This window comes from Carcharhinus amblyrhynchos, chromosome 14 (genome assembly GCF_965287045.1).
Source record: "Carcharhinus amblyrhynchos chromosome 14, sCarAmb.v2.hapA, whole genome shotgun sequence".
Lineage (NCBI taxonomy): Eukaryota > Metazoa > Chordata > Chondrichthyes > Carcharhiniformes > Carcharhinidae > Carcharhinus > Carcharhinus amblyrhynchos.
The window spans coordinates 58,269,771-58,296,362 of NC_137337.1; the positions used below are offsets into that span (position 1 = coordinate 58,269,771).

Sequence of the window (26,592 nt, forward strand, 5' to 3'; positions counted from 1 at the left end):
GTGAGTGACTGAGAAGGGAACTTCATTTCTTTCCCATTTTAGATAAAACGTTCTATAAACATTTTGAATGATTTTTATGGCTATCTACTGGCTTTTCTCCAATTCCTGGTTTCTCTGCACTTAGAAAATATTCCTATTTGTCTAACTTGGATCCAATGTGAGAACAAAGACCCCCAGCATCAATAAGAGAAAATTTATCCCAATAAAAATTCCCCAATATGGAGTCTCAGAAATAATTGTTGATATAGGTGCTCAAGTTTTCAAAGTCTGCAATATAAAGAAGGTGTGCATTTTTAAAATCATATTATAAAATAAATGTGAGAGTGGGGATTGAGGGCAGCACTAAGTTAGCTCAGTGTCATTGGGATTTGAACAAGTGTAACCTACTCAATGAAATAGCAAACTACCTTGGTGAGGATTTGTCCATCCACAACAGCCTGTGACTGCCAGGGCCAGCTGAATGAAGTCACAACATCGCATTTCTGAAACTTCTGATGTTTACTTTCTTCCACCACACCCACTCCTCCACCAGTAATAACACTGGACACTTGCCATGGAGACAGGTAAGATGTTCCAGAATCTTCATTCATCCTGCATCGCTGTCAAGAATAAGTCAAAGCCAACCGTTAAAAATCTGGGGAATTAATGATTAACTCATTACTAGCTCAATACAGACCTGGATAAGGTTCGGCTGCATTAGTTGCCAACACCATGGACATGCAATTCTACCACTTTGTTCTGTTAGATCTTTGCGAGCGACAGAGTAAGCAGCAGTCAGAAGCACTGATGCTAATCACACTATTATTAAAGATATTTTCCCATGAATTTTGAAAGATAGTTTAAGCAAACGCAGATGCTCAAAGAAGACACCAGGTAAGACCCCAAACCAGTGAATAAAAATGACCACTGCACCCAACAATGTTTGTAGCATAGTTCCCCAAATGGGAGCAGGCCACCAAATGACACATTGGGTTATTATCCTTGGCACTGATTGGGCAGTTTAATCCACTCACAATCTCACTCTGGGCCTTGGTTTGGATCAATGTTGTCCTCGTTCAGCAGACACCAAAACGATTCTAACCACCTGATTCATTCAATGTCATGTCTGCAGCTGATACATATCAGCCCGCCCCGTCAAACTGACATTACCATTGGTCAATGTGCATGTTAATCATGTTCAAGGGCATGGTAGACGCTCTGATGGGTTTTTGCTGGCACTGTGTCAGATTGGATAGAGGAGTGACAGCAATGGTTTTCTGCACAGGTGAAGGCTACCTTGATAACAAAGACAGCTTTGTCGGACTCAACCCCAAACTCTGTGGCCTGGGCCTCAGCACCTCCCTCTGTGACTGGATCCTGAATTTCCTAACTCAGACCACAATCAGGAAGGATAGGCAACAACACCTTCTCCACATCAGTGCCCCACAAGGTTGCGTTCTCAGCCCCCTACTATGGTCCTTATACACCTATGACTGTGGGGCCAAATTCCCCTCCAATTTGATTTTCAAGTTTGCTGACAACACCACCGTGATGGTTTGGACTTCAAACAATGACGAGACAGGGGACAGGAGTGAGATAAAGAATCTGGTGAACTGGTGCGGCAACAATAATGTGTCCCTCAATGTCAACAAAACAAAGATCACCATCGACTTCAGGAAGTGTAAAGGAGAACATGCCTCTGTCAACATCAACGGGGATGTAGTAAAAAGGGTCGAGAGCTTCAAGTTTTTAGGTGTCCAGATCACCAGTAACCTGGCCTGATCCTCCCATGCTGACAGTATAGTTAAGAAAGCCCACCAATGCCTCTATTTTCTCAGAAGAATCAGTCTACTCTCGCAGACAGATACAAAAGATCCCTGACTCCCATTTCTAAGAAGATTTCATTCATCACCTAAAGCAGATTGTCTGCTCACAACCTCAGCACATCTCCAATAGGAGCACACCTAGATCAAAGGAAGATGGTTGTTGAAGAGCAATAATCTCAGTCCCAGGGCATCACTGCAGATGATTCTTAAGTTAGTGTCCTAGGCCCAGTCACCTTCAGCTGAACGTACACAAGGTCAGAAATGGAAATGTCCACTAAACATTACATAATGTTCAATACCAATTGCAACTCAGAAAATGAAGCAGTCTGTGCCCATATGCAGCAAGAGCTTCAGGCTTGGATTCTTAAGTAGCAAGCAACATCAGTGTCACACGAGGGCATTCACCAGCATTACCATCATTAAATCACACAACATCAACATTCTGGGAGTTTCCCCACTGAGGAGAATGGACCAGCCATATAAATACTACAGCCACAAGAACAGGTCAAAAGTTGTGAATTCTGCGACAAGTTACTATCTTCCTGACTCCCCAAAGCTGTCCAGAATCGACAAGGCACGAGTCAAGAATGCGATGGAACATGAAGAATACAGCTCCAACACTCAAAAACTGGGATACCATGCAGGACAAAGCAGCCTGCTTGATTGATACTCCTTCTGCCCCATTAAACATTCACTCCCTCCAACACCGGCTCATAGTTCCAGCAGGGTGAGCCACTTGCAATATGTATCGCAGCAACTCAGCAAAGCTCCTTCAACAGCACCTTCAAAACCCACAACCTCTGTCCACCTGGAACAAAAATTTTTGGTTAAAGGGATCCTTTACAAATCCTTTTTATATGGATTAACAGAGCCCACAGCCACTCACCTAAATTATAACAATAGGTATTCTTCAGGGTATCTGGGCAAATGTGTATTTTGGCACCCTTTCTTTTAGCTCTACTTAAAAATCTCTCCTTTCTTGAACAAGTCTGAACGCAGCACCAAGTAGTAGGGTTCTACCTGATGATCTGCTTCTGATGGTGCTGCCCGGTATGAGATAGTCAGCCCACGCTTACACTCACTTAGAAGGACAAAGGCAACACTGCTGCCTTCAAATCTCTCACACTTCTGATTGTTGCTGGGACGCACTCTGCAGTGTGGGAGTACTTTCATCACACCGACTGCAGAGGCTCATGACCAGCATCTCAGGGGTAATTCGGGATGGACTGTCATAGAATCATACAGAGCGGAAGGAGACCATTTGGCCAACCACAATCCCACCCAGGCCCTATCCCAGAACCACATACATTTATCCTAGCTAATCACCCTGACACTAAGGGGCAATTTAGCATGACCAATCCACCTAACCCACACATCTTTGGATTATGGGAGGAAACCGGAGCACCCAGAGGAAACATACGCAGACACAGGCAGAATATACAAACTCCACACAGACAGCAAGCCGGGAACTGAACCTTGGTCCTTGGCACTGTGAGTCGACAGAGCTAACCACTGCACCATTGTGCCACTCAGTAAACAGGTTTTGTCAGTGAGGCCCACATTCCATGAATTAATTTTAAAAAGTGCCGTCAAACAAGGGAAACAATGAATATATCACTTTAAAATTAGGTACCAGAAAAAAATTAAATTGGATGGGACACACGGAGGAATGCCTTGACACAAAGGCTTAGCATGATCTGCTAGGCAGGTTTGTGTTTAGGTTTTAGCTTCAAGTCAAACAAGAATACTAACATCATGGCTGGTGATTTTGCATGTGGGTGCTAGACTGGGGACTGGAATGCAAGAAATCACTAACACTGCGAGTTGTTGTGATCGGGAATGCACTGTTTCAAAGGGCAGTGGAAGCCAATTGAATATTAACCTAATGAGTATTGGATATATATGTTAAGGGCACATGGTGGCACAGTGGTTAGCCCTGCTGCCTCACAGCGCCAGGAACCCAGGTTCAATTCCAGCTCGGGTCACTGTCTATGTGCAGTTTTCACTTTCTCCCCATGTCTGCATGGGTTTCCTCCAAGTGCTCCAGTTTCCTCCCACAGTGGAGATTTGTGTGTTAGGTTGATTGGCCATGCCACATTGATGTTAGTGTCAGGGGGATTAGCAGGGTAAAAGAGCGTTACAGGAATAGGGCCTTGGTGGGATTGTGGTCAGTACTGACTCAACGGGCTGAATGGCCTCCTTCTGTACTGTAGCGATTCTATGATTTAAAAAGGAAAACAATTGCAGGGCAATGGACCAAATTGGGTTGCTCTTTTAACAAGTCAACATAGGCATATTGGGCTGAATGGCCTCCTCCAGAGTTCTAAGATTGTATAATTCCATGGCTTATGTTCTTTCAGTCATTAATGGGTACTCATTAATGCAACCTAACAATCTAAAAGGGATGTGCACTCACCATATAAGGATCCACAGACAGATATTTGGTGCAGACTTTCACCTGCCCCTCTTGCAAGGCTGGAGGCAAAGAAACTTCTTCCGTTCTAAAATTCTCAGCAACTGGTTCCCCATTTTTCCCTAAAGACAGGAGAAAAGAGAGGACACACAGTTATTCCTGATAGCTCTTTGCAAATCACTGAGCTATGTGGATCATAGGGTGCAATGCTGCTCATCCAAGGAATACTCTTTCAAATCCCACTAGCAGTTTGAGAATTGGAATTCTCAATTGAAAATATATATTTTATAAATAAATCTGGAAATAAAGAAACTAGCATCTGTCGAAGTGACATGAAGCTGTGGGGATGTTGTAATGATTCTCTGGGAAAGGGAATCTGCTATCCTTATCTGGTTGGGTCTGTAAGTGATTCCAAACCAACACAATCATGGATTGACTCTTAACTGGCCTCCACAATGGCCCAGCCAGCCAGTCTGTTGTACGACTGACTTTGCCAGTGATGCCTACATCTCGACAATGAGTTTTATTTTAAACTACAGAGCATGGCAGGGCCAGGTCACTCAGCTGGCAGGTGGCAATGGGGATACAACCATTCAATTCAAAATGGACATTTCCTGCTCCTGATTCCAGTGCCCCACTCTGCCAGGAATGTTCACTTGGAGACCTAAGTGGGCTTATCTACACTAGCTCCCTTGTATTTATAGTCACGGCTCACACATGAAGTATGCCCATGGATAAGATGACAGAGAGCGGATGGACACTAGCTCACAGAAGAGGGTAAAAGAGTTGGATAAGCAATAACATGTTCGGGAACAATGAGGGATGCCTATCCGTTCTAGGCTGGAGCTGCAATCCTTACAAAACAAACCACTCTGCAATTCCACATGGGTGAACGTAGAGAACATGTTTCGGGAGCGGGGAGGGGTGCATTGACTAAAGTCATAAATACAAGGCAGTCAATAATAAATCAAACAAGGAATTCAGACGAAACGTCTCTACTGAGAGTGTGGTGAGACTATGAAATTTGCAGAGACAGTTAAGGATGATAGCATAGATGCAATTAAAGGGAAGATAGATAATCAAACGAGGGTGTGTGTAGAAGGTATTGCTGAATGGGTGAAATGAGATTGGGTGGGAGGACCATCCTGCAGAGCAGACACTGGCATGGACCTGCAGAAATGAATGGCTAGTTTCAGTTAACATAGAAAATAGAAGCAGGAGCAGGCCATTCGGTCCTTTGAGCCTGCTCCACCATTCAATATGATCATGGCTGATCCTCTACCTCAACGCCATGCTCCAGCACTGTCCCCATATCTCTTCATGCCTTTGAGTCTAGCAATGAGTCTGGATACCAGTGAATATAGGCCCAGTCAACTCAATCTCTCCTCCTATGACAATCCAGACATCCCAGGAATCAGTCTGGTGAACCTCAGCTGTACTCCCTCGAATGCAAATATATCCTTTCTTAAATAAGAAGAACAAAACTGCAGTCAATACTCCAAGGCTCTGTACAGCTGAAGTGAGATGTCCTTGCTCCTGTATTCAATGAAGGTCAACAGACCTTCCTGCTTGCTGTACCTGCATGCTTGCTTTCAGTGACTGGTGCACTAAGACACCCAGATCCCTTTGTGTGTCAACACTTCACAAGTTATCACCATTTAAATAATACTCTCCCATTTTGTCTCTCCATCCCAAATGGATAACTTCACATTTATACTTATTATACTGCATGTGCCATGTATTTACCCACTCACTTTCCTCTTCTCTTTGTAGTATATATAAATGACTTGGAAGAGGGAGTAGGTGGTGTGATCAGCAAATTTGCTGATGACACCAAGATGGCTGGATTGGCAGGCACTGAGGAACAGTGTCTGGCAATACAACGGGATATTGATAGGCTGGTATATTGGGCAGATACATGGCTAATGGAGTTTAATCCGGATAAATGTGAGGTGATGCATTTTGGCCGGAATAATGTAGGGGGGAGTTATATGATTAAGGGTAAGCCCATAAGGAGAACAGAATCGCAGCGAGACCTGGGGGTGCAAGTGCACAAGTCTTTGAAGGTGGCAGTGCAAGTGGAGAAGGTTGTGAAGAAAGCTTATGGTATGTTAGCCTTTATAGGAAGGGGTATAGAATATAAGAGCTGGAGTCTAATGTTGCAGTTGTATAGAACGTTGGTTAGGCCGCATTTGGAATACTGCATCCAGTTCTGGTCACCTTACTACCGGAAGGACGTGGAGACTCTGGAGAGAGTGCAGAGGAGGTTTACCAGGATGTTGCCTGGTAATGGAAGGACTGGGTTATGAGGAAAGATTGAAGAAATTGGGGCTCTTTTCCCTTGAAAGACGGCAACTGAGGGGGGATCTAATAGACGTATGTAAGATTATGAAGGGTATAGATAGAGTAAACAGAGGTAAGCTATTTCCTATGTTAGAGACACACAGTACAAGGGGCCAAGGGCTTAAGGTGAGGGGCGAGAGGTATAACACAGATATTAGGTTTTTCACACAGAGGGTAGTGGGGGTGTGGAATGCTCTGCCAAGTAAGGTGGTGGAGGCAAGCACGCTAGAGTTATTTAAGAGTAACTTAGACAGGCACATGAGTGGGTTGGAGATGGGTGGATATAGGAGATTGTTTTAAACAAGGGTCATTAGCATTGGGGCGTCGTGGTAAGGTAAATGGATATGGTACGATAATAATGTTTTTTCTCTTTTCATTCACAGGTTTTAAGTCGGTCTGCCTTGTTGCCCAATGAGGGGCATACACGCGATGGGTCGTACTTGGGCTGCCCTTGGTTGTTTGAGATTGGCCTAGTGCTTCATGTTGTTAGTGTGTGCTTAAACTGGACCAGATACTGGGAAACACGATAGCTCAGTGACTATCACTGTTTGCTGTGCAGACACATGGATTTGGGCCAGTGTCTGTGGGAGTTTGCGCATTCTCCCCGTGCTTGCGTGGGTTTTCTCCGGGTGCTCTGGTTTCCTCCCACACCCCAACGATGTCCTATTAGGCTGATTGGCAGTAATAAATTGTCCCTAAATTAGTTTCCCTCAATGTGGATGGCCATAAAACAATAGATAAGGGTCATGGGTGGAGGGAGGGACTGGTGGTGTTAAAATGGCGGTGCGGGCTCGTTGGGCCGAAGGGCCTGTTTCCCGGGCTGTTTTTGTTCTTTTTTTTTGTTCACTCAATTTATCTAAAGCACCTTGAAGCCCCTTAAGATCCTTCTCACCACTCATATTCCCACCAAGTTTTGTGTCTTCAGGAAACTTGGAAATACTATATTTGGTTCTCTTATCCAAATCATTGTGAATAGCTGGGACCCAAGCACTGACCTTGTGCGGACTCCCACTAGTCACCGTCTGCCACTTCAAAGACCCATTTAGTCCTACTTTCTGTGCCCTGTCTGCTAACCAATTCTCAACCTGTGCCAATATATTACACCCCCACATCCCATGCACTTCCTGTAAATTCTGTGCAAGCTCCGTGCATCCTTGCCTCCAAATTCATTTCACTTCAGTGCAAACTAAAGCAGCTGCTTAAATGTAAATTAGATCAGCTATTTTTAAAATGAGTAATTTTTATACCAACTTTCAAATTTGGCATAAAAACCCAAGGAGAGTTACTGCTTTAAAAAATAAGTTCTGCAAGTTTTGATGGTTTGAATGTACCACCTGAAAGGTTGGCAGACACAGAGTCAATAGGAACTTTCAATAGGGAATTGGATACAAACTTGAAAAGGAAACATCACGGGGAAAAGAGCAGGGGGGCAGAGCATATTCAATAGCTCTTCCAAAGTGCCAGAACAGGCATGATGGGCTGAATGGCTACCTTCCGTGCTGTATTGCTCTACACGATTTATAGTGAAAAATGACTGCAAATTTACTTACTAAACTGTCAATCTCCTGAAGCTCTCTCCCCAGGTCTCATCAGACAAATTAGGTCTGAGCATCGGATAGATAAATATCATGTCCTCTGAGAAGGGACTCCAATAATGTGTTCACTAATCTCTCATTCCATGAATATATTTTCCTATTTTAAATCTCTACCAGTTTAGTTATTGCTCCTCTGATCTTTTCAGTTTACTTTCTCTTAACTTCCAAATAAGCTGATTCCTTGTTTTTGATTCTTTCAGTGTGCTGAAATCAAATTCTCAATTTATTGTTCCTGCTTTGCCTGACCTTCAAAACATTTCCACTTGCTATCTTCCCTCAATTTTCCTGTCTTCTTCCAGGCTTTCAAAAACTACACTGGGTCTTGCTCTCACTTTATCTCCTCATCAGGCATCCTTTTCACCTGTCTCAACTAGAGACCTTAGAATTACATTCACATGTACATTGCAGATGTCAGATTTTTCACAAGCAGTTGAAGCATTTGCCTCAAGATATTGTCATTAGAACGTACAGCATTGTAGAGTTAAGAGAGTTTTACAGCACAGAATGAGGGCCCATTGTGTCTGCAATTGGCCATCAAGGACCTAGCTATTCTAATCCCATCTTCCTGCACTTGGAATGTAGCCTTGTAAGCTATGGCATTTCATGTAACTGCTTCTTAAATGTTGTAAGGGTTCCTGTCTCTGCCACCCTTTCAAACAGCAAGTTCAGATTCCCACCACCCTCTGGGAGAAAATGCTTTTCCCTCAAATCCCCTCTAAATCTCCTGCCCCTTTACCTTAAATCTATGTCTCCTGGTTTTTGATCACTTACTAAGGAGAAAAGTTTCTTCCTACCTACCCTATGTATTCCCCTTAATTTTGGTACACCTCTATCAGGTCCCCTCTCAGCTTTCTCTGCTCCAAGGAAAACCACTCCGGCCTAACCAGCCTCTCTTTATAGTTGAAACACTCGAACCCAGGCAACATCCTGGTGAATCTCTCTGCACCCTTTCTAGTGCAATCACTAATGTGGTGACCAGAACTGCACACAGTACTCCAGCTGTGGCCAAGTAAGCATATTATACAGTTCCAACATAACCTCCATACTTTTACATTCTATGCATCAGCTAATAAAAGCAAGTATCGCACATGCCTTCTTAACCACCTGATCTATCTGTGCTGTTGCCTTCAGGAATCTTTGTACACTAAAGTCCCTCTAGTTCTCTGTACTTCCTAGCGTCTTACCAATCCTTATGTATTCCCTTGCCTTGTTAGTCCTCCCAAAATGCATCACGTCACACTTTTCAGGGTTAAATTCCTTTTGCCTCTGTTCTGCCCATTTGATCAGCCAATCTACATCATCCTGTAATCAATCATATTAGTACACAAATGTTATTGAAAAGATAAACTTCCACTTATATATTACCTTGCGCAACCTCAAGATTTTGCAAATCACTTTACAATGAAACACTTTGGAAATACAGTTATGTCAGAATGTGGAAAACATGGTAGCCAATTTACATACAGAAAGGTCCCACAGGCAGCAATATGATAAAGAGCAGATAATCTATTTTTTGTAACGTTGGTTGAAGGATAAATATCAAGGGAAAACCCCCCTGCCCTTCTTCCAATAGTGTCTTGAGATCATTTACATCCACTTGAGGTGGCAGGTGGGGCTTGGTTTAATCTCTCATTGAAAAGATAGCCCCTTTCACAGCAGGGTGGCTAACGATTCCAGATTTTCCAGAATCATCCTGTAATCTGGGCTTTTGTCCCAGGTCCTGAATCAGGCATTTCCTGGTGTCTATTGTGCTATATTTCTCTGCTTTCCTGCTTACATGTGTGGGGACTGGCACTTTCTCTATCTATTTCTGTGCATATAAGAACATAAGAACATAAGAAATAGGAGCAGGAGTAGGCCATCTGGCCCTTCGAGCCTGCCCCGCCATTCAATAAGATCATGGCTGATCTGTCGTGGCTCAGTTCCACTTTCCCGCCCTCTCCCCATAACCCTTAATCCCCTCTCCTATCAAAAACCCATCAACCCGCTTCTTAAAAATATTTAGCGAGGCAGCCTCCACCACTTCAACGGGCAGAGAATTCCAGATATTCACCACCCTTTGAGTGAAGAAGTTCCTCCTCAACTCCGTTCTAAACCTCCCCCCCTTTATCTTGAGGCTGTGCCCCCTAGTCCTACTGTCTTTTTTGAGCAGGAAGAGTCTCTCCACCTCTATCCTATCCATCCCATTCATCATCTTATACGTCTCAATGAGATCTCCCCTCATTCTTCTAAACTCTAACGAGTACAAGCCTAGTTTATTCAGCCTCTCCTCATAGCTCAACCCCCTCAACTCCGGTATCATCCTAGTAAACCTCCTCTGCACTCCCTCCAAGGCCAAAATATCCTTGCGCAGGTGCGGCGCCCAAAACTGCACACAGTACTCCAGCTGCGGCCTCACCAATGCCCTATACAGCTGCAGCAAGACCTCCCTACTTTTATATTCAATCCCCCTTGCTATGAAGGCCAGCATCCCATTCGCCTTCCTGACCACCTGCTGCACCTGCAGGCTGGGTTTTTGCGACTCATGCACAAGGACCCCGAGGTCCCTCTGCACCGTCGCCTGCTGCAGTTTTTCGCCACGTAAGTAATAGTCCTTCCTACCATTCTTCCTACCAAAGTGGACCACCTCACACTTGCCAACATTAAATTCCATTTGCCATTTCCTGGCCCATTCGCCCAGCCTATCTAGATCCTTCTGCAGACTCTCCACACCCTCCGCACAATTTGCCTTTCCCCCAATCTTGGTGTCATCAGCAAATTTCGACACCCTACACTCGGTTCCCTCCTCCAGATCATCTATATAAATGGTATGTCTGGCCTGGAGGCCCGGACTGCACACAGCTCAGTCTAGGGATGAATGTCAGCACCCACACCCCACTATCAGCCCTTACAGCTCTGGCAGAATGCCCCCCAAAACACAGTACCAGTATTAGCGTAGATTTTAAGTTCCAGTCTCCAAGGTATAATCTGAACCCACAATCGTCAAGACTTGGTGACAAAAGTGTTATCAATAGAACTATGACTAATACGTTAAGAAATATGAGATAAATTGCAGTTGTACCGAGCACTGTTACATCTTAATAATCTCAAAACTCTCCATGTAGGGTGAATTACTTTCTAAAAAGCAGGGACTATTATAATAGATAAATGATGAATAAACAGCCAGCCAGAATAGTTCTTGCAGTTACAGATAGGGTGAAGAGAAAGATCAACTTTAAAAATGATAGAGCCAGCAGGGAAGAAGCTGTTCTTGAATCTGTTATATCAGACTCAAGACTTTTACATCATTTATATTTTTATATCATTTTCCTGATAGAAGAAGCGGAAGAAAGTATGTCCAGGGTGCGTGGAGTCCTTGATTATGTTGGCTGATTTTCCAAGGTAGCAGGAAGTGTAGATGGAGTTAATGCATGGGAAGCTAGTTTGGTCTTGGTCAGAGCAGGTGTCATACCAAGCTGTGATACGACTGGAAAGGATGCTTTCTATGGTGCATCTGTAAAAATTTAATAGTATTACCACTCCTTTTGCCTTGAGTTCCATGACATCTTTGTCATTTAATTTTCCCACCCTCTAATCTATCCTTGACCTTTTTTTCTCCACCTTCTCAACAGGATCTAACCCATCACATTCCTATGTCTACTATGTTCAGGTGAGGAAGAACTGGGAGAACCTCCTGCCATTCTAACATGGGGGTTAACCAGGTTTGGGGAGGTAGATGGTCGGGGAGAGTTCAACAGTGACGTGTTTGAAGATTGTCACTCCCCACACTGCAACACTCGATTATGTTCCTGTAAAGAACCAGTTAATTTCTTTAAAGACACTAAGGGTGGGATTTTCCAGTCATGTCAGGCCCGAAATTGGAAATTCCTGTCCAAGGTCAACAGACTTTAAGTAGTCCGCCAAATTTTCTGTCCCACTCACTATGATTGATCCCTAGAGCCAGCACGATCAGAAAAATTACCCCAATATGTAAATATATGTTGTTGTATTTTAAACCTAGTCCCTGTTAATTCCTTGCATAAAATTGATTACAAAGAAAAAACTTGCAACGAATTACTATCATAAGAAGCAAATTAATGTGCAGCTAAAATGACACTCACCTGGCCGGGAGTTTAATACAACTTGCTGAATCAACCCCATTTGTGAAGTTAAAAACCCAATTGCAGATATTGTTCGCCTGAGTGAATGAGATACAAACAGTTTACTTGACTTTGTCACGGTGTCCATAAACAGCAGAATTGGGCTTACAAACTGTAATAAAAACAAACTTGGCCCTATTTCCCCCTGATATGTTGTGCTCACACCTCAACTGAGCCACTTGACAACCTGTTCTCTATTTCAATTACACAAAGGAAGTGACAGCACAGAAGGTCAAGGGGAAATTAATTTGCAACACGCAAAATTTCAAAGGGGTTCAATTGAGTGAAACTAATTCCACTGGCATCAGAATCAGTAACCAAAAACAATGGGCAAAAGAATCAGGCAAGGAGAATTTCTTTAAAAAACTCACCAAGTTGCGATCTGGAACGTGCTTCCTGAAAAGAAAGCAGATTCAACAGTAACTTTCAAGAGTGAACGGGATAAGTACTCGAAATGGAAATATCTGCAGGAACAGGGAAATGGCACTATAATAACATACTGTTGATGCTGGAAATCTGAAATAAAAACACAAAGTGCTGGAAAAATTGCTCTGCTGACATCTGTGGTGAGAGAAGTAGAGTTAATGTTTTGAGTCCTCCCTTCGGATCTGAAGAAACGTAGGAATATGATAAGTTATATCCTGTTGAAAAGGAGAAAAAATTCAGGGATAGGTTAGAGGACAGGAAAATTAAATGACAAAGACATCATGGAACTCAATGCAAAGGGAGTGATAATACTATTAAATTTTTACAGATGCACCACGAAAAGCATTATTTCCAGATCAGTGAGGTACGGCTCCTGCTTTGACCAAGACCACAAGAAGCCACAAAGGGCTGTGAACATATCCCAATCCATCATGCAAACTAGCCTCCCATTCATTAACTCCGTCCACACTTCCTGCTGCCTTGGAAAAGCAACCAGCATAACCAAGGACCCCACTCACCCCAGACATTGTCTGTTCCACCTTCTTCGATTGGGAAAATTATACAAAAGTCTAAAAACATAAACCAACAGACTTAAGAACAGCTTATTTCCTGCTGACTTTTGAATGGTCCTATCATACATAAAGCTGATCTTTCTCTTTGACCTACTTGTAACTGCAACACTATATTTTGCACTCTCTCCTTTTCCTTCTCCCCTATGTACTCTATGATTGATATGTTTTGGCAGTGTAATGTACAAGAAACAATGCTTTTCACTGTATCCCAATACATATGACAAAAATAAAATCAATTCAAAAGCATTGATCCAGAATAGGGAGTTAACACAGAATAAAGATCAACGCTGTGTGAAAGCAAAAACATGAGAATAAGAAACAGATTGACACTTGGGGGAAATAAATTCAAAATGGAGTTCATAGTTAATAGTTGAAATCAATGTTGGCTCTAAAAAGCTGTACAAGTGCCTGATTGAAAAATGAGAGGCTGTTCCTCAAGCTCGCGCTGGGCTTCACTGGAACACTGTAGCAGGCCGAGATAGTAAAGCAGATATGGACTGACTGGAGTGAAGGCATTCCACAAAGTGGTCACCCGGCCTGCTTTGTCTGAGTAACTGCATAGTTCCTGCAAAGACTCTGGAAAAGTTCTAGTGGATTGGAAAACCACCTCTATTCAAGAAGGGAGGGGGACAGAAAGCAGGAAATTATAGGCCAGTTAGTCTGACATCAGTCACTGGGAAAATGATGGAATCCATTATTAAAGAGATTTGGAAAATCATAACAATGATTCCTTCTCTATACCTTAGCTATGACTGTAACACTACATTCTCCTTTCCTTCTCTATGTATGGTATGTTTTGTCTATATAGTGTGCAAGTAACAATACTTTTCACAGTATGCTAATACATGTGACAATAGTAAATCAAAGTCACAATCAAGCAGAATTAGTATAGTCTTATGAAACAGCATTGTGTGTTTGACAAATTTATTCGATTTCTTTAATGACGTAACAAGCAGGGTGATAAAGGGGAACCAGTAGGTATAGTGTACTTGGATTTCCAAAGGCATTTGGAAAGTGCCACATGAAAGGTTATTGCGCAAGAATTTGTGATATTAGGTAATCCATTTGAGGTAATCCTCTATGGATAAAGGGTTGAATACTGATAAGAAACCGAGTTGGAGTAAAGCCATACTGGGTTGGCAAACTGTAACTAGTGCAGTGCCACAGCTGGGACTTCAATTATTTACAGTCTATATAAATGGCTAGGATGAAGGATTTTAACTAGATTTGCTAATTATATAATAAGTAGGAATGCAAGTTGTGAGCAGGATACAAAGAGCCTGCAAAAGAAGATAGATTGGGTGGACAAAAATTAGGCAGATGGAGTACAATGTGAGAAAATGTAAGGTCGTCTGCTTTGAAAGGAAGTATAGTAGATTATTATTAGAGGGATCATGGAGTGGTTTGTACAGGAATCTCAAAACATCACACGCAGGTAATAGCAAGTAGTTAGAAAGGCAAATTGAACATTGGCCTTTATTGCAATGGGGGTGGAGTCTAAAAGTGGGGAACTGCTACAACTGTGAGACCACTCCCAGAGCACTGCTTTGGCTTCCTTATTTAACAGAGAGATTTGCACTGGAAGCAGTTCAGAAAAGGTTCGCAAGGTGGATTCTGGGGTTATTTTATGAGGAAACACTGAGCAGATTGAACCTGTACTCATTGGAATTTTGAAGAATGAGAACTGATCTTATTGAAAGAGAAAATACTCTGAAGGAGCTTTACAGTATAGATGCTCATGGGGGTATTTAGAATTACAGGTATAGTTTTTAAAAAAAGGGTCTCCCATTTAAGATGGGGATGAGGAGGAATTTCTTCTCTCAGTGGGTTGCTAGTGTTTAGAATTCTCCACCCCAGACAGCAGAGGAGCATCAAATATGTTCCAGGCTGTTTAAACAGATTTTTAAATTTACAAGGGATTATAAGCGGCAGGCAGAAAAGTGGAACTGAGGCCACAATCACAATATCTCATCACACGAGGTTCCTTCACCATTCAATATGATCATGGTGAATTTTACCCTTAACTTGACTGTCTCACATCATCCCTGTTTGTTCATGAGAATGATCCCAGGAATGAAAAGCTTAATGTACGAGCAGTGTCTGACAACTCGGGGTCTGTACCTGATGAAGTACAGAAGGATGAGGAGGGACCTCAATGAAACTTAAAGAATATTGAAAGGCCTGGATAGAGTGGACATGGGCGAAGATGTTTCCATTAGTGGGAGAGACTAGGACCCAAGGGCATAGCCTCAGAGTAAAGAGAAGACTCTTTAGAGCTGTGATGAGGAGGGATGATTTCAGCCAGAGGATGGTGAATCTGTGGAATTCATTGCGGAGGCCAAGTTATTGAATGCATTTAAGATAGAGATAGATAGGTTCTTAATTGGTAAAGGTATCAAACAATTATGGGGAACAAGCAGAAAAATGGGGCTGAGAAACTTGTCAGCCATGACTGAATAGGGCAGATTTAACAGGCCAAATGGTCTAATTCTGATCCCATATAAAAGAACAAAGAACAACACAGCAAGGGAAACAGGCCCTTCGGCCCAACGAACCTGCGCCGCCATTTTAACATTATGCCCTCCTCTACCCATGACCTTTGTCTACGCTTATTGGGGAAGATTGAGGGAAGACAAATTTAGGGACAATTTGTTACATCAATCAGCCTAACAGCATGTTTTTGGGATGTGGGAGGAAACTGGAGCACCCGGAGAAAACCCACGCAATCACGGGGAGAATGTGCAAACTCCCGCAGACACCAGCCGAAATCCACGTATCTGCACAGCCAACAGTGATAGTCACTGAGCTGTCATGTTGCGCGTCAGTTGGTCCAGTTTAAGCATACACTAACGACGTGAAGCACTAGGCAACTCTCGAAGCAACGTCCAAGAGCAGCCCTCGCACGATCCACTGCGTGTATGCACCTTGTTGGTCAACAAGGCGGACCGAATCTCCTGTGAAATAAAAGACACCAATAAACATGACATCAATGAAAAAGACATTTACGGAATCCCCAGAAGTGCAGAAATAAAGCAAGTGAGCCATGAAATATGTTGGAAGGTCCATAGGAATCAATTGATTCCCAGGTATGTCCCAAAGCTCTTGATCTTTATTTAGAAAAGTCTCCTGTATCCCTCCATCTCTAGTCCGCTCATGTGCCTGTCTAAATAAGCCTTAAACAACGCTAGCATGCCTGCCTCCGCCAGCCTACTTGGCAGTGCATTCCAGGCCCCCACCACCCTCTGTGTGAAAAACCTCCCTCTAACATCCGAGTTATACCTCGCCCCCCCCCCCACCCTCACCCTAAGCCTGTGGCCCCTCGTAATTATTGTATCCAACTTAGGAAAAAGCTTACCACTGTTCACTTTATCTATACCCTTCATAATCTTATACACCTCTATTAGATCTCCCCTCATCCTCCGCCTTTCTAAGGAGAACAGCCCCAATTTGCCCAATCTTTCCTCGTAGCTCAGGCCTTCCATACCAGGCAACATCCTGGTAAACCTCCTCTGCGCACTCTCCAGGGTCTTCACGTCCTTCCGGTAGTAAGGCAACCATACTCCAAATGCAGGCGAACCAACATTCTATACAACTGCAACATTAGACGCCAGCTTTTATACTCTATACCCCCCCCATAAAGGCAAGCATACCATAGGCCTTCTTCATCACCTTCTCCACCTGTACTGCCACCTTCAAGGACTTGTGTACTTGCACCCCCAGGTCCCTCTGTGTTTCTATACTCTTAATAGGCCTACCATTTATCGTGTAACTCCCCCCTACATTATTTCTTCCAAAATGCATCACCTCGCATTTATCTGAATTAAATTCCATCTGCCATTTCTCTGCCCAATATACCAGCCTATCGACATCCCGCTGTATTGCCTGACACTGCTCCTCACTATCAGCAAGTCCAGCCATCTTCGTATCATCTGCAAACTTGCTGATCACACCACTTACTCCCTCTTCCATATCTTATGTATTCCTTAGAAGAGAAAAATCTATCAACCTCTCTCTCTGAAATATATTCAGCGATGGAGCAACCACTGTTCTCTACAGAACAGCAAAGATTCACAACCTTTAGTGAAGCGGTTTCTTCTCAACTCACTTTCTGTCTTATATTACCTTTGAGACTGTGACCATGTTCTAGATTCCCCAGCCGGAGGAGCTTTCTCTCAGCATCAACCTTGTCAAGCCTTTTTAGAATTTCATGTTTCATTTATATCCCCCCTCATTCCTCTAAACTCCAGGGAATATTAACTCAATCTCTCCTCAAAAGGAGGATCCCTTCAGTCCAAGAACACTTCTATGAACCATTGTGGCATTTACTCCAGGGCAAGTATATCCTTCCTTGAGGAGACCAAAACTGCACCAGTACCTCAGGTGTGGCATTGCTGTCTATATTATTTTACTCCAATCCATTTGCAATAACTGACATGCCATTTGCTTCCCTGTTTGTTGTGCATACATGTTAATTGTCGAAGATGCGTACAGGTCGCAGCTGGAGTACTGTGTGCAGTTTTGGGCGCCGTCCTTACGCAAGGATATTTTGGCCTTGGAGGGAGTGCAGAGGAGGTTTACTAGGCTGATGCCGGAGTTGAGGGGGTTGAGCTATGAGGGGAGGCTGAATAAACTAGGCTTGTACTCGTTAGAGTTTAGAAGAATGAGGGGAGATCTCATTGAGACGTATAAGATGATGAATGGGATGGATAGGATAGAGGTGGAGAGACTCTTCCCGCTCAGAAAGGACAGTAGGACTAGGGGGCACAGCCTCAAAATAAAGGGGGGGGTGGTTTAGAACGGAGTTGAGGAAGAACTTCACTCAAAGGGTAGTGAATCTCTGGAATTCTCTGCCCATTGAAGTGGTGGAGGCTGCCTCGCTAAATACTTTTAAGACGCGGGTTGATGGGTTTTTGATAAGAGAGGGGATTAAGGGTTATGGGGAGAGGGCGGGAATGTGGAACTGAGCAGCGACAGATCAGCCATCTTATTGAATGGCGGGGCAGGCTCGAAGGGCTAGATGGCCTACTCCTGCTCCTATTTCTTATGTTCTTATGTCCCTCTGAATGCCAACATTTTGCAGTCTCTCATTATTCAAAAATGTTCATATAGAATATCCTGGATTGTAATGGATCTTTTGGGTACACATACTAATTACTCAAAAGCACCTTACTCAAAGGTGCCTTTTACCATACAGAGAACGTGTGGAAAGCAAATCAACAGATTCTGAAGTTTACTGTCCAAAAATAGGAGTCTCCTTGCACCATACTTCACTGAAAATGATCAATAAATCCTTCAATTCCTTTCTCCTCAGTCCGTGCCCCCTCACTGTACTACATTTGGCCTCAGTACACAAGGCAGGACGTGGGTCGAAACAGGCTGACAACAAGACTCATGCTCACACAATGAGTCACATTTCAACTAACCAGTATCAGCCCAGTGTCCAGGGTCAAACTCTGCACAGTCAGCTGGTAAATAATACATAAAGATTGGTCCACTGGAGGGTTAATATGAAGATCAGACCCAGGGTCCACATGAAGAGGTGGGGGAGGGGCCGACAGTGAAAAGGGGGAGGAGGGGACGACAGTGAAAAGGGGGAGGAGGGGACGACAGTGAAAAGGGGGAGGAGGGGACGACAGTGAAAAGGGGGAGGAGGGGCCGGCAGTGAAAGGGAGGGAGGGGACGACAGTGAAAAGGGGGAGGAGGGGACGACAGTGAAAAGGGGGGAGGGGCCGACAGTGAAAAGGGGGGGAGGGGCCGACAGTGAAAAGGGGGGGAGGGGCCGACAGTGAAAAGGGGGGGAGGGGCCGACAGTGAAAGGGAGGGAGGGGACGACAGTGAAAAGGGGGAGGAGGGGACGACAGTGAAAAGGGGGGGAGGGGCCGACAGTGAAAGGGAGGGAGGGGACGACAGTGAAAAGGGGGGGAGGGGCCGACAGTGAAAAGGGGGGGAGGGGACGACAGTGAAAAGGGGGAGGAGGGGACGACAGTGAAAAGGGGGGAGGGGCCGACAGTGAAAAGGGGGGGAGGGGCCGGCAGTGAAAGGGAGGGAGGGGACGACAGTGAAAAGGGGGGGGAGGGGACGACAGTGAAAAGGGGGGGGAGGGGACGACAGTGAAAAGGGGGGGGAGGGGACGACAGTGAAAAGGGGGGGGAGGGGACGACAGTGAAAAGGGGGGGGAGGGGACGACAGTGAAAAGGGGGGGGAGGGGACGACAGTGAAAAGGGGGGGGAGGGGACGACAGTGAAAAGGGGGGGGAGGGGACGACAGTGAAAAGGGGGGGGAGGGACGACAGTGAAAAGGGGGGGGAGGGGACGACAGTGAAAAGGGGGGGGAGGGGACGACAGTGAAAAGGGGGGGAGGGGCCGACAGTGAAAAGGGGGGGAGGGGCCGACAGTGAAAAGGGGGGGAGGGGCCGACAGTGAAAAGGGGGGGAGGGGCCGACAGTGAAAAGGGGGGGAGGGGCCGACAGTGAAAAGGGAGGGAGGGGCCGACAGTGAAAAGGGGGGGGAGGGGCCGACAGTGAAAAGGGGGGGGAGGGGCCGACAGTGAAAAGGGGGGGGAGGGGCCGACAGTGAAAAGGGGGGGGAGGGGACGACAGTGAAAAGGGGGGGAGGGGCCGACAGTGAAAAGGGGGGGAGGGGCCGACAGTGAAAAGGGGGGGAGGGGCCGACAGTGAAAAGGGGGGGGAGGGGCCGACAGTGAAAAGGGGGGGGAGGGGCCGACAGTGAAAAGGGGGGGGAGGGGCCGACAGTGAAAAGGGGGGGGAGGGGCCGACAGTGAAAAGGGGGGGGAGGGGCCGACAGTGAAAAGGGGGGGGAGGGGCCGACAGTGAAAAGGGGGGGAGGGGCCGACAGTGAAAAGGGGGGAGGGGGAGGGGGAGGGGGAGGGGGAGGGGGGAGGGGGAGGGGAGGGGGAGGGGGAGGGGGGGGAGGAGGGGGAGGGGGAGGGGGGGGAGGAGGGGGAGGGGGAGGGGGGGGAGGAGGGGGAGGGGGAGGAGGGGGCAGGGGAGGGGACGACAATGAAAAGGGGGGGAGGGGCCGACAGTGAAAAGGGGGGGGGAGGGGCCGGCAGTGAAAGGGGGGGGGGAGGGGCCGGCAGTGAAAGGGGGGGGGAGGGGCCGGCAGTGAAAGGGGGGGGGGGGAGGGGCCGGCAGTGAAAGGGGGGGGGGGGAGGGGCCGGCAGTGAAAGGGGGGGGAGGGGCCGGCAGTGAAAGGGGGGGGGAGGGGCCGGCAGTGAAAGGGGGGGGGAGGGGCCGGCAGTGAAAGGGGGGGGGAGGGGCCGGCAGTGAAAGGGGGGGGAGGGGCCGGCAGTGAAAGGGGATACTCGGGGGAGGGGCCGGCAGTGAAAGGGGGGGGGGGGGAGGGGCCGGCAGTGAAAGGGGGGGGGGGGGAGGGGCCGGCAGTGAAAGGGGAAAGGGGGGGAGGGGCCGGCAGTGAAAGGGGGGGGAGGGGCCGGCAGTGAAAGGGGGGGGGAGGGGCCGGCAGTGAAAGGGGGGGGAGGGGCCGGCAGTGAAAGGGGGGGGGAGGGGCCGGCAGTGAAAGGGGGGGGGAGGGGCCGGCAGTGAAAGGGGGGGGGAGGGGCCGGCAGTGAAAGGGGGGGAGGGGCCGGCAGTGAAAGGGGGGGGAGGGGCCGGCAGTGAAAGGGGGGGGAGGGGCCGGCAGTGAAAGGGGGGGGAGGGGCCGGCAGTGAAAAAGGGGGGGGGAGGGGCCGGCAGCGAGTGCCTGAAGCACAGGCCCGGACTCCATGGCCTGCAGACGGGTCCAGGTTGCTGCAACCAGCGGGAACATTGCTATTCTCTCCCAGTTTCCTCTACCTCCCATATCCACTAACCTGCTCTCTTCCCGGATACTTACTCCACTACCCCCCACCCACGCAAATTCCCAAACACCGAAACACTCACCGCGGAGGGATACTCGCCGCACAGCAGCCGCCTTCTTAAAAGGGCAATACTCCAACACAAGTGGGAGGGCCTTCTTAAAGAGGTAATGACTTAGGCCTATTCTGCCCCCTGGCGATGCAGAAAATCGTACAGCGTTGTCAAACAAGGAGCGAAGGTATCCTGACCAATAATTATCCTTCAACCAACATCACTAAAGTAGCATTGCTGCTCTATCTCTTCGTCATATTTTTGTTTATTTATTCATGGGATCTTTATTGCTTATCCCTAACTGCCCTTGAGAAAGTGGTGGCGAGTCACCTTCTTGAATCCCTGCAGTTCATATGCTGTGGAAACACCAACTGTGCTGTTAGGGAGGGTGTTTGAGGATTTTAACCCAGTTGCAGGTGTTGGTATTCCCATGTGTCTTGTCCTTCTTGGTGGTTAAGGTCAGATGTTTGGGACGTGCTGTCAAAGAAGTCTTGGTGAATTGCTGCAATGCATATATAAATGGTATACATTGCTGCCACTGTGCTTCAGCGATGGAGAGAGTGAATGTTGAAGGTTGCAGATGGGGGTGCCAATCAAGCAGCTGCATTGTCCCAGATGTCATGTCTGCAATGTTGACTGCTTCATTCCCTATGTTATAATCACTGACTACACATCAAAAGTACTTAGTTGACTGTAAGGCACTTAGAAATGTCCCCAGACCACAAGAAACGCTTCACAAGTATGAGTCTCTCTATATGTTAGTCCAGGAGACCTGGCGGTTGAATCCAGATAACAAATGGCCATTTGGCCATTTAGATTCCTGGTTTGGAACTTGAAGTCCTAATGGCTTGAAGAAGACAAAAAAGAAAAAAAAGACCAGCCTTTCATTTGATTTTTGATTTGATTTATTGTCACATTTATTAGCATACAGTAAAAAATATTGCTTCTTGCACACTATACAAAGCATACCGTTCATAGAGAAGGAAACAAGAGAGTGCAAAAAGTAGTGTTACAGTCATAGCTAGGATGTAGAGAAAGATCAACTTAATGCAAAGTAGGTCCATTCAAAAGGTTCATTTACAAGGATGTTGCCTGGATTGGGAGGCATGCCCTATGAGGATAGGTTGAGGGAGCTAGGTCTCTTACTGGAGAGACGAAGGTTGAAAGGCGACCTGATAGAGGTTTATAAAACGTTGAGAGGAATAGATAGGGTGGATTCTCGGAGGCTATTTCCCAGGGCTGAAATGGTCGCTATGAGAGGACACAGGTTTAAGGTGCTGGGGTGCAGGTACAGAGGAGATGTTAGGGGTAAGTATTTCACTCAGAGGGTGGTGAGTGAGTGGAATCGGCTGCCATCAGTGGTGGTAGAGATGAACTCACTGGGGTCTTTTAAAAGACTTCTGGATGAGTATATGGGATTTAATGGGATTGGGAGTTACAGATAGTTCTATGGCTTGGTAGGTATGGATGTGATTGGCGCAACTTGTGGGCCAAAGGGCCTGTTTGTGCTGTAGTGTTCTATGTTCTAAAAGTCTGACAGCAGCAGGAAGGAAGCTATTCTTGAGCCGGTTGGTACATGACTTCAGATTTTTCTATCTTTTTCCCAACGGAAGAAAGTTGGAAGAGAGAATATCCTGATGTATGGGGTCCATAATTATGCTGGCTGTTTTTCTGAGGCAGTGGGAAGTATAGCTAGTGTCAATGGGTGGGAGGCTGGTTTGTGTGATGGATTGGGGTACATTCACAACCATTCATTGAAATATTAGACTTCATCTGGTGGAGGAAATCCAGAAGAAAGGAGCACAAACTTAAAGAGACTGTTCCAGGATGAAATCATGAAGTTTTTTTTTAAAACACGACAGGTAGTAATTTCTTTCACCCAGATGCTAGGGCTCAGTTGGACCTTTTGAGTTTGAGATTGATTGGTCTATGTTGGGAAAAGTTAAAGTTAATCGATTAGTCACAGTTAGGCTTACATTAATACCACAATGAGGTTACTGTGAAAATCTCCTAGTCACCACACTCCAGCACCTGTACGAGTACACTGAAGGAGAGTTTAGTATAGCCAATGCACCTAACCAGCATGATTTTCAGACTTTGGGAGGAAACCAGAGTACCTGGAGGGAACCCACACAGACACACGAAGAACATGCCAACTCCGCACAGACAATGACACAACCTGGGAGTCAAACCTGGGTCCGTGGATCTTCTGCTGTCTGCATGCTTCCTATCCAAATATGTACATGTGTCTCATGTGTCTAGTTTCAGTAAATGAGCCAATGACATGTTTAGCCAATCCTTTGAGTTTTTGATGTCGTTTTTATTATAAAATACATATGGCATTCACATACAGAAGGTCAGGGGGCATGGAGTTGGGGGTAGGGTGTTAGCGTGGATAGGGGATTGGCTGTCAAATAGGAGGCAGAGAGTGGGGGTCAATGGGTGCTATTCGGATTGGCGGTTGGTGACTAGTGGAGTGCCCCAGGGGTCGGTGCTGGGACCTCAGCTATTTACCATTTATATAGATGATCTGGAGGAGGGAACTGAGTGTCTGGTGTCGAAATTTGCTGATGACACCAAGATTGGTGGAACGGCAAATTGCGCGGAGGGTGTGGAAAGTCTGCAGAGGGATCTAGATAGGCTGGGTGAATGGGCCAGGAACTGGCAAATGGAATTTAATGTTGGCAAGTGTGAGATTGTCCACTTTGGTAGGAATAATGGTAGGAAGGACTATTACTTACATGGAGAAAAACTGCAGCATGCGACGGTGCAGAGGGACCTCCGGGTCCTTGTGCATGAGTCGCAAAAACCCAGCCTGCAGGTGCAGCAGGTGGTCAGGAAGGCGAATGGGATGCTGGCCTTCATAGCGAGGGGGATTGAATATAAGAGTAGGGAGGTCTTGCTGCAATTGTACAGGGCACTGGTGAGGCCGCAGCTGGAGTACTGTGTGCAGTTTTGGTCGCCGCACTTACGCAAGGATATTTTGGCCTTGGAGGGAGCGCAGAGGAGGTTTACTAGGCTGATTCCGGAGTTGAGGGTGTTGAACAATGAGGAGAGGCTGAATAAACTAGGCTTGTACTCGTTAGAGTTCAGAAGAATGAGGGGAGATCTCATTGAGACATATAAGATGATGAATGGGATGGATAGGATAGAGGTGGAGAGGCTCTTCCCGCTCAGAAAGGACAGTAGGACTAGAGGGCACAGCCTCAAGATAAAGGGGGGGCGGTTTAGAACGGAGTTGAGGAGGAACTTCTTCACTCAAAGGGTGGTGAATCTCTGGAATTCTCTGCCCGTTGAAGTGGTGGAGGCTGCCTTGCTAAATATATTTAAGACACGGTTGATAGGTTTTTGATAGGTGAGGGGATTAAGGGTTATGGGGAGATGGCGGGAAGGTGGAACTGAGACACGACAGATCAGCCATGATCTTATTGAATGGCGGGGCAGGCTCGAAGGGCTAGATGGCCTACTCCTGCTCCTATTTCTTATGTTCTTAAAGGCATTAGATGATTCTTTGAATAGAAACAATGTACAGGGGTATGGGGAAAAGGCAAGGGAATAGCACTAAGTCATAATGCTCATTTGGAAAGCTAGTGATCACAGAATGCTATAGTGCAGAAGGAGGCCATTCAGCCCATTGAGTCTGAATTGACCACAATTCCAGCCCAGCCCTATCCCCATAATCCCATGCATTTACTCTAGCTAGTCCCCCTGACACTAAGAGATAATTTTAGCGTGGCCAATCACCTAACCCACCTAGTGCACACATAAATCTATGACACACCACCATCCCCAAAACCCAGTATTAAAACAATGTCATTGGTGGCTAATCCCTTACAGGTAATACAGGTAATCAAGATGCTTGGGATCAATTGGCTCTTTTGAATTTGAGATTAATTGGTTTATGTTGGGAAAAGTTAAAGTTAATCTATTAGTCACAAGTAGGCTAACATTAACACCACAATTAAGTTATTGTGAAAATCCCCGGGTCGCCACACTCCGGCGCTTGGTTAGTGCAGTACATGTAGGCAGACTCATTTATGTTGGCTATGTGTGCGATTGAAAACAAAGTGCAATGACATAAAAAGGAATTGGAGCGTCTGTGCATTTTAAACTGTCCAATGCAATACTTGTTCGTTATAATCGTGGACTTAACTAAATCAATTTTTAGTCAACTTTTAGTCAATGCTTCCCCGGTCCATCGAGGAAGCAAAATAAACCAAATAAAACACAGCAGGCCCTTTCAAGAGAAAAATCTAGACAACAACGTCCCAAGTTCTCACCTAGCAAAGCTACAATTTCTGCTCAGTTCTAATGAAGGGTCATCCAGTTGAAACATTAACTCGGTTCAGAAATCCTGGCGAGTATTTCCAGCATTTTCCGTTTTTTTAACATTGCAGTCTTATAATTACAACTCGAGAGACAAGCAAATTAACGCAACAGTAGCTGCAATCTCAAGGCAACCGACAGGTTGCGTATTTCCATTGGAATGATCTCCACGCCCGGTTTAAAAAAATTTATTCGAACTCCGACTTCCCTCAATTGCATTCGTTTCCACCGAAGCATGACGATTTTCCAGCGCTCTAATTGACGAGCAACTTGTACTAAGAAAACCCCCTGTAAGTTCAAACCTAGAGCAGCCGAAAAGGACGAACATGAAACTTCCAACCCAGTGCAATTTAATGTAATAAACACCGGGAAACTTCAAACCCAATGCAATTTAAAGTAATAAACACGGTAGCACAGTGGTTAGCACTGCTGTTTCACAGCTCCAGAGTCCTGGGTTCGATTCCTGGCTTGGGTCACTGTCTGTGTGGAGCTTGCACATTCTCCTCGTGTCTGCGTGGGTTTCCTCCCACAGTCCAAAGATGTGCAGGTTAGGTTGATTGGCTATGCTTAGAAATTGCCCCTTAGTATCCAGGGATGCGTGGATTAGTGGGTATAACATGTAGGGATATGGGGTTAGAGCCTGGGTGGGATTGTGTTCGGTAGAGACTTGATGGGCTGAAGGGTCTCTTTCTATACTGTAGGGTTCTATGATTTCTTATGACCAGGAAACTTCCAACCCAGTGCAATTTAATGTAATAAACAGCAGAAAACTTCCAATCCAGTGCAACTTAGTGTAATAACCACCAGGAAACTTCAAACCCAGTGCAATTTAAAGTAATAAACACCAGGAAAATTCCAACCCTGTGCAACTTAATGTAGTAAACACCAGGAAACTTCCAACCCAGTCCAACTTAATATAATAAACACCAGGAAATTTCAAACCCAGTGCAACTTAATGTAATAAACACCAGGAAACTTCAAACCCAGTGCAACTTAATGTAATAAACACCAGGAAACTTCCAACCCAGTGCAACTTAATGTAATAAACACCAGGAAACTTCCAACCCAGTGCAACTTAATGTAATAAACACCAGGAAAATTCAACC

The 26,592-nt window shown here is 45.8% G+C and overlaps 1 protein-coding gene across 1 annotated transcript in view; it reads right to left on the minus strand.

The window, feature by feature from the left end:
- ptgr2 (prostaglandin reductase 2) overlaps positions 1-17,629 on the minus strand; it is a 39,352-nt gene extending 21,723 nt beyond the window's left edge. Inside the window, exons 1-5 of the mRNA XM_080202948.1 lie at positions 17,416-17,629; positions 12,667-12,691; positions 12,257-12,333; positions 4,222-4,340; positions 408-599 (exon numbers count right to left, since the gene is read on the minus strand). Of these exons, the coding sequence (XP_080059074.1) occupies positions 408-599; positions 4,222-4,340; positions 12,257-12,333; positions 12,667-12,691; positions 17,416-17,509 (507 nt within the window). The 5' untranslated portion in view covers positions 17,510-17,629. The remainder of the gene's footprint in view (positions 1-407; positions 600-4,221; positions 4,341-12,256; positions 12,334-12,666; positions 12,692-17,415) is intronic.
- Between the last annotated feature and the right edge of the window lie 8,963 nt (positions 17,630-26,592).